This window comes from Sceloporus occidentalis, unplaced genomic scaffold (assembly GCF_023333645.1).
Source record: "Sceloporus occidentalis isolate IW3139 unplaced genomic scaffold, rSceOcc1.0.p SCAF_27, whole genome shotgun sequence".
Lineage (NCBI taxonomy): Eukaryota > Metazoa > Chordata > Lepidosauria > Squamata > Phrynosomatidae > Sceloporus > Sceloporus occidentalis.
The window spans coordinates 8,332,953-8,351,350 of record NW_028317007.1 but is presented as its reverse complement, the minus strand read 5'-3'; the positions used below and the strand labels follow the sequence as shown (position 1 = coordinate 8,351,350).

At 38.3% G+C, this 18,398-nt stretch overlaps 1 protein-coding gene across 1 annotated transcript in view; it reads left to right on the top strand.

The window, feature by feature from the left end:
* Positions 1 to 18,398, top strand: part of LOC149299898 (ATP-binding cassette sub-family C member 4-like) — a 99,447-nt gene that overhangs the window by 26,467 nt on the left and 54,582 nt on the right. The window contains exons 10-19 of the mRNA XM_089485851.1: positions 1,383 to 1,472; positions 1,922 to 2,113; positions 3,661 to 3,755; positions 4,521 to 4,607; positions 6,958 to 7,054; positions 7,839 to 8,051; positions 8,534 to 8,674; positions 9,691 to 9,728; positions 12,137 to 12,231; positions 13,103 to 13,249. Coding sequence (XP_089341977.1) covers positions 1,383 to 1,472; positions 1,922 to 2,113; positions 3,661 to 3,755; positions 4,521 to 4,607; positions 6,958 to 7,054; positions 7,839 to 8,051; positions 8,534 to 8,674; positions 9,691 to 9,728; positions 12,137 to 12,231; positions 13,103 to 13,249 — 1,195 coding nt within the window. The remainder of the gene's footprint in view (positions 1 to 1,382; positions 1,473 to 1,921; positions 2,114 to 3,660; positions 3,756 to 4,520; positions 4,608 to 6,957; positions 7,055 to 7,838; positions 8,052 to 8,533; positions 8,675 to 9,690; positions 9,729 to 12,136; positions 12,232 to 13,102; positions 13,250 to 18,398) is intronic.

The following is an 18,398-nucleotide window of genomic DNA, read 5'->3' as shown; positions in this document are numbered from 1 at the left end:
ACATGACAGCTGCACACCGGGGACTCTGAAGTACCGGTAAGTGGGGCCGGGGGGTTTGTGAGACAGGAGGATCCAGATCCCCTGCAGCTGCGGGGGATCTGGATCTTAGTCGTCTCATAGTCAGACTTTGAGGTCTGATTATAAGACGACCCCGATTATAAAACGAGGGGTATTTTTCAGAGCATTTGTGAACATAAATCAGACCACTGCAAACAATAGAATGTACAGAAATATTGTATATGTCATCAAGGTCTTTTAGCGAACTCCAATCCTATCAATAACTATTTTTTATTCATATGCACTGGACCTCCTTTGTGCCAGTCTAGTTAAATTATAGGCATACAAGGAAACTTGTACGGATTGAGCCTTGTTTTTTGGGTTTTTACAGCATTCAGCATTCGTGTGAATGAACAGATCCTGACTACTATGGGGTCTATTCACTTAAGGGAGAGTTTGGGGTAGAGCACACCTCTTCTGCAAAATCTCCTGTTATGATGGGTTTTTGTAGCATCTTTAAGGTTCGACTTTATAATTGTGTGATTTATCAACGTGAAAGAGAAAAAAAGATGAATGATGCAAGCAGGGCCATGGATGATTGTGATGTGGGGTGGGCTTGGTTATTGATTTAGTGGGAAACAAGGGGGGAAAATAGCAAAAGAGGTATACGTAAAACGTTAACCCTGTTATCTTCCTCCCGGGATGAGAGTGGTTCAATGTTTTTTGGTACCATATCATTCAGTGTGCTGTGTAAATAAGTTAGTTGTGAAACTGAGCCAGGGCCGGCCAAAGACATAATGCCGCCTGGGGCGAAGTTTAAAATGCTCCCCCCCCCCGCCGACGCCAAGGGTCATTATCTACCCTTCCTCTCCCTCCCTCCCTATTATCTATCTTTCCTCTCCTTCCCTCCCTCCCTCCCTCTCCTATTATTTACCCTATCCCCCCCCTTTGCAGTTACCTTTCCAGCAGTCCTGCGGCGAGTCTCCCTGCTCTGCCATGTTGTGCGCTGCTTTACTGCTGAGCACCAGAAATGACGTCAATTTCCGGCGCTCAGCATTACAAGCAGGCACCGAGACCGAGCTAGAGGGCTCGCAGAGGAGAGGGGCTACGAGCGGGTACTGACAACTTGGTAAGCGAAAACCACAAAAAAAAGGCACTTGGGGCTGCAAAGTGGCGCCTCTTCAAAAGTGCCGCCTGGGGCATTTTCAGCACATGCATTAAAATAGAAAGGTTATCTAAACATGCCTTCCATGACTGTAGGTTCTCCTGGAATAAGTGTGTATGTGTGTGTATAAGTATCCTGCTTTAAAAACTTTTTAAATTAAAATACGATTTATCAAATTGTTCTCTTAATATAATACATTCTAAACTATATTTCTTTACAGAGTTTGGAAATGCCAACTCTTCAAAATATATCCTTTACCGTTCGACCTGGGGAATTACTGGCTGTTATCGGACCTGTTGGAGCTGGGAAAGTGAGTACATTTCCCCCCCCCCCCCGGGTTGGGAAACTGACTTTACAAGATAATGAAAATGCTGATACTCTCTGTAAGCCACATTCAGTGGTAGTTATTGAGCATGTAGTGAAAGAGAATATGTGTGCATGTGTGTGCGTTCACATTGATTGTTAAATGCGTTCCAAATGGGTGATGCAATGTTGGGGACAAATAACACGTCAAGCAATTTTCAAGACACTATAGTTTTCAAGTGTTCGCTTACATTATTTTAACAATAGATAGTGGTGTCAGGCATGCCCACCAATTTTTGTGTACGTGGTGGTGAATTTTCTCATGTAATGGTTTAAAACGCATTTTACTAATGATTTACTTACCTTAATTCATATTTTTATTGTTTTATTAAGTTAATGTAAAAGTTTCAAACTTTTTTTTTTTTTAAATTGTTTTTATTTTTTTTTCTTTCCTAGTCATCGCTTTTAAGTGCGGTGCTCGGGGAGCTTCCAAAAGATAAAGGCTTTGTGGATGTCAGAGGAAAAATTGCATATGTCTCCCAGCAGCCATGGGTATTTTCAGGAACGGTCAGAAGTAATATATTATTTGGGAAAGAATATGTTCAAGAAAAATACGAGAGAGTCCTCAGAGCATGCGCCCTCAAAAAGGTAACTGCTTTTGTAGTATCTGAGACAGAAAATGATGATTGGGTGATGGGGAGTCAGCATTGTTTGGTTCAGTACCATATTCTAAATTGATTCTGAACAAAATGCATCCATGGAATATTGTGATCTCACAAAACAAACATTTTAATGTATTTATTAACCCCTTAAGGACCAATCTATCTTTTTTTTTATTTTTTTTATTATAAAAGGGTTTGTGATCAAACTAGCTGCTCATTTTGCAGGTTTGTTTGTTTCTTGCAGTACTTTTTTTTTCTTTTCTGTAGGTTGGGCGCACCTACATGTAATGCCTCCATAGAGATACGTGTACGCTAGCACAAAAGTTTAGGTAGTGGCGCTGGTGCTGACCGGCAGCTGTGGTTGAACACATCTCCTGCTCGGAAAATGGGTGGGAAAAGACGCAAATGCATATGGGGAAATTGTGCAGTTTTACCCCATGCATTTGCAAGAAGCACACCACGAAAATTTGAAGTGACCTCACGGCATTAGAGTGCATAAGATGGCTGGAGCATCCCTTTAATGCTATAACCTGGTAGTGACTGTTTTGTTACACTAAACTACCGTATATTCCGGCGTATAAGACGACTTTTTAACCCCAGAAAATCTTCTCAGAAGTCGGGGGTCGTCTTATACGACGGGTACTAACCGAGTACCGGGTACTTACCCAGCCGGAGATTCCCACAAAGCCACGAATCTCTAGGGGAGGGGCGAGCAGAGAAGCCGCCTCCCCTGAGCCGGTCTTCAGGCTGAGGTAGGTGCAAGATCGTGATCTCCCCAACTAGCCCTGATCAGCGGGCGCCTGATGAGCAGGGCTGGTTGGGGAGATCACGACCTCCCTCTAACTAGCCCAACATTAAGGAGCTCCCTAATCACTACGCACTGGCTATTGATGCCGAGCGCGGGGATGACGTCATGTCCCGGCGCTCGGCAATTGCCGGCGCGTAGTGATGAGGGAGCAGTAAAGCAGAGGTCTGAAATGACAGACCTCACGCTCCCACAACTGGATGGAAGATAGACAACGAGAAAGGGGTGTGAGAGAGAGAGAGAGAGACACGCCTTCAAAAGTGCCGCCTGGAGCGGTTGCCCCACTCGGCTCCATCGTCGGGCCGGCCCTGTGTATATATATATATGTGTGTGTGTAAAGGCAGGGGTGTGTGGCGACGGCAGTGTATAAATGTGTATGTATGGACAGGCGTATGTGTAGATATATATATGTGTGTGTGTAAAGGCAGTGTATGTATGTATATGTCTGTATAACAACCAGCCAATCACCGGTAAGGTACATCGCTTGCCGTGATTGGCTGGTTGTTGTATGCTGGGTAGAGGGGGGTAGTCTTATACGGCGAGTATAGCCCAAACTCTATATTTGAACTGGCAAAGTTGGGGGTCGTCTTATACACCCAGTCGTCTTATACGCCGGAATATACGGTATGTATTTTCCTTGCAATTAGAATGCAAAATTACATTTAAATATTAATCATTAATTTATGTACATTGGCATAATGATCGCATTTGTAACCTTCTCTCTACAGGATATGCTGCAATTAGATGACGGAGACCTGACTGTAATTGGAGACCGCGGTGTTACGCTGAGTGGTGGACAGAAAGCCCGTGTGAATTTGGCAAGGTTCGTCTTGGTTATGCCCAGGTTTAAAGTTTCCACAATGAGGTATAGACAAAATACTTGCGTTCAACCTCTGAACAGAGGTGGTAGAGGTCAGTACTGCGAGAGAGTCTAAACATGCACAGGATAGGCATAAAGATATCCTGAATCTAAGACTGATTAAGGTATGTGTCTTTGTAGCAGGTAAAAAGGACAGATTAGAGGATATTTATCTTCACATACAATACATCAATTTGTAAATTTAAGGGTTAAACCGAGAACTGGCATGGGTGGAATAAACTTCTTACATGAAGTAGATACGTCCACACAGACTAAAATTATTTTATAGCTCATCGCAACCAAGGCACCTACTGGAATACTGGTGTGCGCATCATGTAATATCGTGGGATTTTCAATGTGGTCTTATGCCAATAGTGACATATGACAAGTTTCCTACTGATTTGACCATTGCGTTGTTCACTATGGTTCTAAAACCACGCTTCACCAAAATCCCTTTTACTGTCCTTACCAGTTTACCAAAGAAATTCTTAAAGGGTTTTGTCTTAAAACTTTTTATTGCTCAATTTATTTTTTTGCAGTTATATTGCTCTTAGACTGCTTTGCAGTAGTGAAGCCAGTGTTTTATTATTGTGTATGGTGGTTGCCAGACTACAGATTAATACACAGTCCCTCTTTTCTCATTGATACAGAAACACACCCATAACTGCTTAGAAAAAAACAAACAATTACACGCTATTTAAAGTGATTTGTTGCGCTTGGCTTCCACAGGGCAGTTTACCAGGATGCAGACATTTATCTTTTGGATGATCCTCTAAGTGCTGTGGATGCTGAAGTTGGGAGACATCTGTTTGAAAAGTATGTTCCTTCGTCGTTTTTTCATTGTTTACATCTATATGGTTCAATGTAACTTTGCTCGTCACATAATTATTAACACATCCAACACAATTATGTTCATGAACATGTGGTTATACTATTTACCTCCTGTAGGTCTTTCGTTTTAACATTGGTATCTATTAAAGTTGTTGCTATGACTCAATATTGGCTTTAGATTAGTCCTGACCTGAACGGCCTACTCCTATCACATAGGCCAAGGCCCCTTCACCACTGTGGCCTTAAAGACTTGTTCAGACAGCGTTTGTCCTTGTATAGTAATAACCTTTGGTTTGGAGTACAGGACAAAAACATGTTATATTTGACATCTCTCTCTTGTGTTGGGAAAGGCTTCAGGATTTTCTTAACACTGGGTAATCTCAAATAGACTTGTGCATTTGGATTGGTACGAATTACAAATTTTAAAGAATTTGGCAAATTCGGTGATTTGTACAAAGCCATGAAAACAAGCCAGATTAAATAAAGCAAGTAGCTCAGATTTTTGGTCTGAAATTCACTGGCCCTTTCATTCACACACTCTCATTCTCGTTCACTCTGTCACACTCACTAAATGTTTCCCTACCTTCTCTGGTCACCACTTTCGCTTCTTCCACTCACTTCCGCATCTTCTCTCTCATACCTTCATCTGCATCTCTGCGGAAGTAACCTATGACGAGCTTCCTCCAAAATTGCGGCGCTTCCGGCGACGTCCTGTCCTACAAGCCACCAATCTGGGTAGAGGATGTCAATGGAAGCGCCGGCGTTTCGGTAGGAGTTTGCTCCTGGTTGTGTCTGTGGAAATGCGGATGAAGATAGAAGAGAAGATTAAATAGAGAAGATGAAAGACGGAAGGTAGAAGAGAGAAGATGAAGTGGCCGGCAGAGAAGGTAGGGGAAGTCTGTTAGAGAGCATGAGAGAGAGTGTTAATGTGGGTAAAATTCCCCCCTGATTTTTGTCTGAACCAAACGGGCAGGGAATGTTTTTCGTTGCCCGAAAACAAATGGGCGAAAAACGAAACCAAAAATGTGTCTGGATCGTATTTGGCCCATTTGTACATATCTAATCTAAATGGTATGGTGATTTGTACTTCATCATTGGCTATTTCCTATACTCCTTTAGCACGGCTCATTAACTACGGACTAGTATGTCATATAAGTACACTAGTGTACACTAGGATGCCACAATGTCTTCATGGTGCTGCCATACAGATTTGTGTATATAAAGTTGATTTGCTGTAGTGTTTTTGAACAACTCAGTTTCTTTGGTTTATTTCCTAAAGTTTTGCCTTCGCCTCCGGTTACAATTTCTGTTGCGATCTTTGATGTTTTGTTTTGTACTCTAAACAGCTCTGTTATCTAAATAAATTCAGACATTTGTGTTGTTGAAACAGATAGATAATTCTGAATCTGTATGACAATACTCAGAAAGTTACTTTGATGATTAGTTACCCTTTCGTGCTCCCACAAACAGAACTGATGCTCAATACTGTGATTATGCCATGAAACATATTCACTAAACAGAACACATTTGTCACCCATTGAAGCCCAAGGACATGAAACATTTATTGGTTAAGCAATACTGTAGGAATTTGCACATGAAATGTGTCAGACAAAGCCTTTAAATTAAGGCATGCCAGCCTTGTCATCCAGGGATTTGTTTTATATAAAAGTGAGAATGTGAGGCAGTAGAAGACTGAAAAAATGTTCGCTGGCTAGAATCCGTCAAGGATTTGAAATGGAACAATTCCTGTTTTGTACTTTGCCTTAAATTTTTCAAAAACATTTTATAATGCCTTTCTTATTGATGTGCATGCAATAGAATTAGAACACACCACATTTTTATGACGGCTTTGAGTGTGTGGTGCTGACATGACTAGTCGCAAGTACCATTGACTTCTGCTGCCTCTGCCAGAAGTCTGACCCGTGCCTTCTCGGGGGTTTTAAAGACCCATGTGTCGGCTGAAAGACAGACTGAGGTTGGACACCTACTGCTGTTTAAAAGGTCTCTTAACAGATGTTATCTGTTGTAAGCAGAAGAGGTGGCCAATTTGTCAGCTCCATGTGGTGGTTCTCTATGAATTTACAACCTCGCTTATTAGGTCCACCTAATTTTTATTTTAGTCATTTTATTTTTTCGATGCTCAATAAGCTTCATGCAGTAGCTGTGGCTGCTACTCTATTTTAGAAATTATTTAAAAGTAGTTTATCTCCTTTTTTGACTGCTTATTTTTTGGTGTTTTGGAACTTTAGAATTCGTTTTAATGTTTAACATTACAAAACATTGTTGCGGCCTTTACTCGGTTTTGGTAATTATTGTGTTTTTGTTTTCATTTTAGGTGCGTCTGCCAGGCTCTCCGAAAAAAGCTTTGCATTTTGGTCACCCATCAGCTGCAGTATCTTAGCGCGGCCAAGCAAATTTTGATCCTGAAGGAGGTACAGGCTTACATCAGCTAGGTTACAGGGGAGAAATAACTACTTAGCAGACTAAACCAGTTTAGCAATATTTTATGTTATGTTTAGTAAATCCTTTGAGCTTTTATACCATTGGCATTTAAAGCACACTTTCCAAAAACACAGCATCCATTTCTGGATCCCTCTTCCCTATACAAGCTCTTTTCCATACTGGAAGATCAGTACATGCAATGCGTAAAACACGTTATCACAACACTGGAACTCTCAATTTTGAATGGTATTTTAAAATAAACTTTTTGGAGGTCTGTCATTTTTACCTTTCATGTGAAGGTTCACGTACAGAAACGACAACCAAAACTTTTGTTTGTTTCGTTTCTGTGGCATTAGCAGTGCCTGCTTTTACGTCACACGACAATTAAGTGTTCTTGGCTTAATTTATGAACGAGGAAAATTTCTTTCTCAGAAGAGTTCAGGCTTTCGGGGGTACTAGGAATTATGTTTCTTCTACATTTCGTGACACACATTGTGTTGCCTTCTAAGTAGTATACATCAATTTCATTGTGTTTTGTTTTTTTTTGTTTTTTTTGACTGCCACTAGCATATTTCTAAAGTTTATTTAAATGTGATATTGTAAATATGACAAACATGTGTGGGCGTTTTATATCTGGACTTATGCGCCCACTATGGAACTTGTTCCAACCTCTTCAAGTACATAAAAGATCAAATAAGGATCCTTGTGGTAATTATTATGGAGAGAGTGTTAAATCCACTAGATTAGCTCTATTTTTTTCCTTTCTACTCCTAGGGCCGAATGGTAGGAAAGGGAACCTTTCCAGAGTTACTGCAATCTGGTGTCGACTTTGCTTCCCTCCTGAAAAGTGGAGATGATGAACAGTCACCGACTCAAGATGGCCAGCTGATCAGGTCTTCTAGAATTCGTACCTTCTCCCAGTCGTCTGTGTGGTCGCAAGACTCTTCAGCGCCGTCGCAAAAAGAAGGGGTTTCTGATGCCTTTCCAGTGAGTACACAAACTGCTAGTCAGACACCAACATATTTTGCAAGCGGCTCTTGATAACAAATGTGATACAATCAAACCAATGTGTGTGAGAAGGTTGTGAAGTACCTTAACCTGCCAGATGGTCCTCCTGCTTTGGCTGCTTTCAACTTCCCAGTCCAAGAGAGACTTCAGATCTTTTATATCCTTCCCTAATTTCATAGGTAGTCTGCTGTGTTACTTCATTTTGACTTTAGAAGACTTGATGAGATGCTTTCACCAAGGAAATTAAAGATACTGAAGCCCTTTAAAATACTAGTATAATAGTCTTCTACAATCCATTTTCTGTTTTCTACCAAATGTGACTTCATACGACTGTTATGAATTGAGGGCTGCTATACACTGTTAGGCCAAAGGTTTCTTTTCTTTCTTCTCAATACATTGTAATGAATTGCTTCCTAGTAATCCAGATGTATTTTCACATTGTGGCACCTTACGTCTAACAGACAGAACCTGTCCTGACTACACTACCTGAGGAGAGCCGTTCTGAGGGAACCGTTGGCTTCAAGGTGTACAAGAAATACTTTCTTTCTGGATCACGTTATCTGACCCTTTTTGTTCTCTTCTTGCTTAACATTTTGGCACAGGTATGTAAGATAAAATCAAGAGTACTGAATCTGGCTCAAAGGCATAGTGATTCCTGTATTGATGGATTTAGGTGAAATGTAACGTTTCCCTAGACTTTGTATGATGCCGAGTGATACTACTAGAATATGGTATTATTCCCAGTCTTTAAATCTTTCTTTTTATAAACCTGACTGTTTACTCCCATTCATCCCAACTTCTCTTACTTCATCTTTACCAAATGTCTTTTTGCTACTATCATGCCATTTCATTTTCCTTGTGTAATGCGGGAGTGTATATCTTTTATAAAAGTGTTATGAACATAGCAGGGCACTTTCAATGTGAGCTTACCCATATCATTGTCATTATTAATCCTTTAATAGTCCATTGAAGTTGTTAATGGAGGCAACCAAATGGCTCTAATAACATTCTGTATGAAATCCCCAGCCTATCAGGTTGTAATGAAGGTCTGAAGTCAACTGTGTTCAAGCAGGGATATCACCTATCACATCTGTGATAAAAGGACTACTTAGGATGCTCCAATATCATTAAATTGGAGTAGAATATGAAGAAATATGCTCCAAATACTAAGATTAGTGAATAAACCCAGGAATCATGGTCAGGCCCTCAGACACTGTAAATCACTAGGGCTGAAATCATATGTGCGTCCTGGTAACTTGATATTTTTGGGGGGAATTAACATTAGCAGAAGTGTTAGGGAACCCCCCATTATGTGGGACACTTTGAGGGTTTGATTACAAATCGCCAATTAAGTAACAAAAGCAAAAACAGGCTCATATGCATGTGTGTTAATATATTTGTCTGTGTTTGATGTATTGAATGTTTGCCTGCAAACTACACCTTAAGAACAATTGTTTTACATGCCTAATTCTAATTATTACTCTGTTAACTCTGGAGTTAAAGGGAATTGGTCTGGTTTTTTTTTTATTTTATAATTTTGTAAAAAAAAATGTTGAATTTTGTCATTTCTGACATTTGCTATATTGTGTAATGACATTGTGTGTTTTGTTCCTGCAAGGTTGCATATGTGTTGCAAGACTGGTGGCTTTCTTACTGGTAAGTTTTTTTAAGTCCTTCAATATTTGGTTTTATTTAATTTATAAGTGAATTATTGTGATGAGATTAAAATCTACTATGTATGCTCTTCATAATGCATCGAGGTAAAGTATCTTATTTTACTGCAGCTCACTGACAACTATGTGCTTTCTGAGTAAACTCTGCTTACCCAGAAAAAAAATTATCCATCCATGCTGCCTTTTTTAAATAACTTTTTACCTTAGGATATGCACATTCCAAAAATTCTTGAATTCCTTTTCCATGTTTGCCTTTGTTCTTCACTGGAAATGTCCTCCTAGTATCTACTACTTTCTGTGGGGAAAGCCTTCTTGGAAAATAGGCTAATGTTAGGGATATTAATGAGACAAAATAGGCAAAACCAATATTTCGTCACACACACAAAATAACGACGCTATCAAATATTGTAGTACCACATCCACAATATGAATTTAAGGAGATACCCTATATTTTATCTCCCATCCTAAATTCTTTCAAATCACCGAAAATTATAATTCAAATCAGATATATATCACCAAAATAATCAATCAAAAATATTTATTTATTGTAAATACAATTTATAAAATCTATATATGGGTCACACAGTGCATAATATAAAACACAAAGTTCTTAAAACATGTAAAAAATGAATCAATTCAAATACAATATATTATCGATAGTTATCAATATGAATTAGTATTTTATGAGTCTAACACACAATTAATTTCCAGTCCACTCAGCAACCAAAAATTTATAATAATCAGGGCAGTAATAAAAATATCACTATCTCTCTAATATTAGTTCAACTAATATGACAAATTAAAAAGTAATTTAATAATGTCTACGAGTATTAGTGAAATTTCTAATAGATACAAATGATGTCAAACTTCATCTACAGGTAAAAATACCTTTTCATTATTGTTATTATCACGGGTTATAAGCTGCAGTCTCACAAGCCGCCATATACAATAATGTAATATAGTACTTCCCAGAAACAGGGAATTCTATACGAAGAAGACAAAATTCATCTCTATTCAGAATAATAAAACAATTAGAATTACCACCACTTGTTGCTGTTGTCCAACTGGTCCTTGTAGAAGTTAATCCAGGTTCAGTGGCAAGAAATTAAGTGGAAAAGAATATAACTTTCTACCAGTTATATAGGTTAGAACTCAAAGTAACTCCAAGAGTGAAATATGGTGCCAGAATCTTAAGATTCCAATTCTCTGGGGTAAATTTGGTGAATAAGTCCGTCCTTTTCCTTTTTCTCTTTTTTTTTTTTTTTTTTTTTCCAAGACATAAGCTTAAAAACAGAGCTTATTATCATAGCCTCCACCTCTTGATTGGAATTCTCCAATCATAACGGTGGGTTTTACCCATTATAATTAGGATTTCTACTCATATTTACACCGTTGTAATTTCTTAATTTACCTGTGAGAGACGCTCTGGTCTAAGAATTAACTTAAAACCATTAGATATGTGTTTGGAATTTATCCTTGGTCACCCTAATCGCCAAATGTTACTTCCTAGATAGTAACTCAGGCCTTGGTAGTCTTACGACGTATCCCCCATTCCAAGTTACATTTCTAAAGATATGCAGCGTCTACTCCTTAACTTTCTCATGGAAGATAACATTAATTGTATCATATATACACTGAAACATCATTATACATGAATACTCCTTTGTTCTCAATTATAGAGGGAACAAGGACAAAAAGAAATAATCACTACATGATTAAGTAAAATAAAATGGATCTGACTCCATTTTGATTTCATGTAAAATACAGAATATGTGAAATACATGTTTTCTATGATAAAATATCTGACACTAATCAGCATTGGTCCTTTTATAAAGCATGATGAAGCTAGTTGAGTTAACCAGCTAAATGTTCAGTCCAGTGAGTTGGAAGTCGAACGAGCTGGCCATACCCTTGCCATCTCAACTACATACTCAGAAAGGAATATAAATAAGAAGGAAAATTAGTCACCTGGATCACTAACATAGGATGGGTTGGCAAATGCTTTCCTAACCCTGTTTGCAGGAGTTGGTTATTAACACTTTAAGGGATATGCTACTACCCAGTGCCTTCCTCATTCTTCCTAGCACTTCCAACTTGCATGCCCTTAACTGCAACCGGCAAAATGTAAACAGTCACACTACGTGAAGTCATGTTTTGTGAGTCGAGGTGAAGGGTTAATCTCTCCTGGCAACTCCTCCTTCAGTACATAAACGCCTCTGTATCTTATAGACTGTATTAAGCATTTGTTTCCACATATTCCAGCTAAGTCATTTTGATATGAATTTAACAGAAATTAATATATTAATTCATACAGTGGAACTTATTTAAGCTATTTTATGGGAAAAGTCTTGCATATCGTAATTTCTTTTTTTTTTGTGTGTCTTTTTGTAGGGCAAGTGAACAGGAGAAACTGAATATCACATCAACTGCAAATGCCACTGAGACAGAGAAGCTGGATCTCAAGTTGTATTTGGGAGTCTATGCAGGTAATAAGAATATCTGTGCGTATCCAGGCTCCAGGTACCTGGAGCCCTCCCTGTTCAGGATGCTTGTCGGTGTCCCGCTGACGTCAGTGTCTCTGTGAACTGATGCTGTGATTGATTTAAAGTAGCTATTGAAAGATCCTTCTGCAAACATAAATTGCTTATGTTTGCAGCAAATGTGTATGTATTTAGAGAGACCGTATTAGCTAATAATTAGTAAATTAGAAGTTTACGGCTGAATTATGACTCATTATTAATATATAATATAATCTGGCACAATATTTGTGTAGATTTCTCAATAAATGACTGATTTACTGTTTGAAACACAATGATAGATATATATATGTGTGTGTGTGTGTGTGTGTAATTAATTATACATGTTTTTATTGATGAAGTAAAGGTACTTTTTAAATAAAAACATGTTGCGCTACTTTGACTTATGTACACATTTTCCCTAATATAAGGCTTCTGTTATATGCATAGAAAAAGGAAAACCTGATGTAGTTCTCCAGCTTTGCCACTAGGTGGGGCACTGCATACACGGATTATTCATTAGAACGTGTGTAAATTGGCCGGCACAGTAAAGTGTCAACGTCTGCCCTAAATTAAAGTTAGATAATGATTTGAGGTTAATGCCAGTAGCAAACCAAAATAAATACCGAACTTTTTTGGACTTTTTGATTGCGAAGCAATTTACAACAATGTAGCAGCCTTACTCATTACCAGTGTAATTACTGCTTGCTAACAGGTCTTCCTGCTGCTAACTGATACATACAGCTCTCACCACATACCAAATCTCCAGTATATTGTGTAAGCAATAACTAATCCTGTATTAAAAGGCTTCTCATTGTTTTCCCACTTTTTCATACCATAGGTTTAACTATCGCTACCATCTTGTCTGGTGTCGTGCGCAGTTTGCTGGTCTTCCATGTTCTTGTTTGCGCTGCTCAGGCCCTGCACAACCAGATGTTTAAGGCGCTGTTGCAGGCACCGGTCCTGTTTTTTGACAGAAATCCCATTGGTAAGTTGGTAGCAGAACAATCTCTCTCTCTCTCTCTCTCTCTCTCTCTCTCTCTCTCTATATATATTTAATGTTCTTGTATGTGCTGCAGTATATAAAGCGTGTTTTTGTATGAAATGAACATACAAAGCAATACATTAAAAACAGAATTCATGCATTTCATATAATGCTCTTAAACCGTGGTTCTTTTTAACTTAATGTTTGGTATTCTGTGCTCATTTATATATTATACGCAATGTACAATTAAGTGTGTTTAAACGACCCTGGAGATAATTTTTTAAAACATTTCTGTTATACTTTTTTAATATATAATGTGTGTGTGTGAATGACTTTAGAATCCTTTTTTTTTACTTTTTCCTGTCCAAATAACTGCTTTGTAGTGCGCGGTTAGCACCTGCTCATAAGTACGAGGTCTAAAAGAAGCCTCTATTACCTTTTTTGTTAACCTTTAAGAAAATGAATACGCTATTAACTGCCATTTCCTTCTTTTCTTTGCGTTTTTTGTTTAAACATGACATGTAAATATTCCATTACTTCTCTGTTTAGTTTTTGTGCAGCCCTTTGTGCTTCAAAGTGTCAAAATGACCTGAAATAAAAAAATCTTTGTCACCCCTGACCTTAATAGTTCCTTTCTCTTTGCAAAGAAAAATGTACGTACGTAATTTCCCTTAATTCACCTGAACCCCTCCAGGGGCGAGCAGACTAAAAATAGCCGTGTGTTTAATCTAGTGTGAAACATTTCTTGTTTTAACATGTTTGAAGGAGGTTTTAAGGAAAGTTTGCTTAGAATATTTGTTTTTGAATTGTCTGTTTTGAAAACCTAGCAACACATATCTCAAGGAGAATAGAAAGTAATGGTTTAGAACATTGAAAGAATTTTAAACATTTTAAAGGAAGAATAATTTGGTTGTCTACATCACGGGGTGCTTTTGTAAATTGTGTTTTACTCAAAAACAAAGAAGCTTTATTATATGAAATCGGCGTGTATATGTATAATATATATACATTATATTATATATGTATATTTGCAGTAACAGAAGTGCGGTTATGGAACCCAGTCTACACAATTTTTGAGTCTGACAAATTATTTACATTTATGGATAGTGTCCCCCCCCCCCCCCATATACATACTATCTAGGCATCCACTCGTTAATATCCAATTAGAATATCATCTTTGGCTAAGGTAGGAATAAAGAGGGCCAGCTTCATAAAGGCAAATGTCCAGAGTGTTTAAATATTATTGAAATAAAACCTTATTAATGTCATAGTTAAACTGGACAGACAGGGTATTTATTAAGCACTAGCATTCAGTGTAGATATATACAACCTCTGTCACTACCTCCTGCAGACTTCTATTTACAGTAATGTTAGCCGCGATACAGACTGAGCTTATTTTCTTCTATCGGGGCAACAATTTGCGCAGCGCATGTTTTCACTAGAACTGACAAATCGATACATCAGGTAAGAAGGCCCTCAAGCTTACGAACTTTGTGAGTAGCTGCTGTCAGATCCCAGATGAATGAATGACGTTTGCATGTTTTCCCAATGAAGAGCTCCCAATATTTTAATTATTGTTCCTACTGCTAGTTGTTATATTGGATTGCTGTTGATCTCCTGTCAGTCTGTGCCATATGTCATACGTACAATCTGAGGTCTGGTAGGAGCAGATCGCCATGGATTAACTAAGGGTTTAGGTAACACTAGCTGCTAGAACTTGTAAATTCTTCTTTGTAACTTGATGTTTTTTTACTTTTTGGTGTTTAGAGAGGTGTTTTCTTAACATTACAGGATTTGATAACAAAAGCAAGCATTAACAGATTACATAAAAACCTGACCCAGGGCTGTGCAGCAAACTATGTATGATAGAATTGGGTAGTATTATGAGTGTGTACCTTAAATACAAACGTTGCTTATTTTAAATAAGAGAGCTAACTTTGCAATTAGATATTAAACCTATTATGGTTTCCAGTTGTATAAACATTTCATTAGTATTCTGGAGAAGTTTAATTGTTTTGTAGATGTAAAAAAAAAAAATTGAATTTATTTTTTAGAACAGAGGATACTAATAGTAATTTTTTGTTCTCAACGTCATCCGTTTGCAGGAGTACTGCAAACAAGACATACATATCGGTAGTCCTTTTAGGAGATTCTGTTTTAAACTGAGTCATATTCTCTTCTACCCAAGAGAGGGCGGTATAGCTCAGTAAATATTCATTATTCCACTTACAACTGTACACCCTTTCTATATATGCATTAAACACAGCAAGCCATCATCTGTTTTACCTTGAACACCTCATAAAGTGCGCAGAACAAAACAAGAACATGTACTATATGCTTTTTGGGGGGACAGGTTGAGCTCAGTTTCTTGTAAAATATGTTTCAATATATCTCTGCAAGTTGATGTTAACCACAAAAGTTATGGTGGGTAAAGGTGATGGAAAACCCTTCCACTTAAAATTAAGGGGGTAGTAGAAGCATTATTAACCCCTTAAGGACCGGGCTCATTTTTTCTTTTTGTACCCTGTGGGACCGAGGCTGTTTTAATACTTTTGTGATGCTTGTGTTCAGCTGTAATTTTCTCCTCACCCATTTAGTGTACCCACATAAGTTATATATTGTGTTTTTTCAGGACAAGATGGGCTTTCTTCAGATACCATATGTTTTGATCATATCACCTTATTTACTATAAAAAAAAAACAAAACAAAAAAAAAAACACATTTTATGACTTATTTGAAAAATCTTTTACTCACCTAAAGAAGCAAGTAAAAAAACTAGCTAAATAGATTCTACTACTTGTCCTGAGTTTAGAAATACCCAATGTTTTTATGTTTTTTTTGCTGTTTTTTGTAAGTTATAGGGCAATAAGTACAAGCAGCGTTTTATGATTTCCAAACCTTTTTTAACAAATCTGGTCATTCTGCCTCCATCTCCTCTTTGGAATATCTTTGAATCCGGTTAACTCAATTTAACCCCATCAAACCATATATTTTTGAAAACTAGACACCCCAGGGTATTTCAAATGCTGTTATTTTAACCCTTTCCATGCACCCATTATACAACCACACTTTGTCAAACTTTGTAATAGTAATTTTTTTATTTTTCTTTTCACACAAATTGTACTTTAGTTATAGATATACAGGTGCTGGTATATGTCACTGTCAAACACCCCAATGTGTGTTCAGGAACATCCCCTGAGTGCACTGATACCCCACATGCATGGGTTTGTCGTGTTGTTTGAGATTTAAAATGCCACATTTGGGAAGTGCGCTTTTTATTTTCTCCATTTTGGTCAGTCTGTACCTATGCCCTATCTTTGAGCTCGGCCACTCCAATTTACCCCATCAGCCATTTTTTTTTTATATTAGACACCCCTTGGGTATTTGAAGTGCTTTTATTTTAACTCTTTGTTGAGATTTTTGAGAAATTTTAGCACTTGCTCAAAATAATAAACTTTATTTTTTTATTTTTTTTTAATACTTTTTTTTTTATATTTTTTTACACATTTTGCTGGTACTGGATGGTTCCTCTAGTGACATCACTGCATAATTTATTTTTAAATGTTTATTTTTTGAATGCAGTACCTGTGTTCAACCTGCAAGTGGAGCCAGAGTTCTCTAGAGGGTCTGGAGACCATCTAGCGAACTTTTAAAACTTGATTGTTTTTTTTACAGGGCGGCCGCCATCTTGCTGATGGTGAAGATCACCAGCAGTGGCGGCTGTGACCGCTCTCCGGAGCGGTCACAGCCCGTCTTGAGGTAAGTGTTTGGTGTCGCTGGATGCCTCCTGATCGAGGCATTCCAGCGACACCATTTAAGTTTAGGAGGTGATCGTTGATCGCCTCCTAAACACTTTTAAAACGGGTGTCCGCCGCCATACAATGTATGGCGGCTGTTGACGCCCCGGGGAGGGGCCAGGCATGGCCCCCGATGCCGTTCTCGGCGTTACTGAATGCCTCGACATCGAGGCATTACAGCAACGCTGTTTAAGCGAAGAAAGTGATCGTTGATCACTTTCTAAGCTTATTTAATTTTTTGACGCTTCAGGACCGTCAAAGGTTGTTAAGTGACCGTTTTTCCGTGACGGTCCTGAACCGGCAAAGGTCGTTAAGGGGTTAAACACTCAAAAGTGTGGCAAAAGCTGATAATTGCATGAAACCTACCCAGAATCCCTTGTGGTTGTGGCAGCACCATGAGATTTCTGAGGGAAAAACAAGCCTTCTGGCTTGTCTGGTGTCTGTAGATGAGCGTTTAATACTGCTTCTACTACCAAGTTGGTGTCCTAATGAATTCTTTTTTCAGGAAGGTAGAAATACTTTTTATAATTTAACTCAAAAGGCTTAGATTCCTTTCTCGCTAACTTATTCTCGCCTTTAAATTTCAATGATTAAAAGCAACAGTTTAAAAAAGTTATTGTCGGAATGGCCTAGAAGTGTAGGCATGGTAGAGCCGTGCTTGGCCTGGCTCATGAGGAGAGGAAACGGCGCCTTCTTCCCTCTTGCATACACTGCTGTATGTGGAAGAAGAGTCCCGCTCCATGGATAAAGAAGCTATGTCTGCTCTCTGTCTGCTCAGGCTGGGTTGCACAGTAGATGTAGGATACATAAACCAATTTATTAATCTGAATAGAATTACAATTTATGGCCATTCATGTCAAGGTGTTAGAGAAAGATCTCATACTGTTTTCAACACTGAGTTTATGGCGATTATTTTCTGTACATTGTTGACCCAGAAAAAAAATCTCCCACACAGCATACCTCAACATGCCCTAGTCCCATCCAAAACCTTTTCCAGAGTGTCTCCTTATAAACATTGTGCTGTTTACGAATCCACATATTTTGTGCAACATACTGCCACCCATTGCTGTTTCTCTATGTTCCTTGTCTTTACAATTATTTCACAACCAGTTTGTTTGGAGCTTTCCAAATGCTAACCTTTTGGTATGTAGCACCAGTTAGAACTCCTTCCCACTATCAATGAGAATGCCATTTTGCTTGATGGCACACCTTATATTTAGGGAGGGTGAACTTCTGAGGATCTGAACAGAGGGGGAAAAAAGTAACCTTCAAGCAGATTTTATTCCATTAACCAGACGTTAAACAATTTAGCAAATTCAGCATACATTCTTACATCATTTTGATGAGGTTGCTGC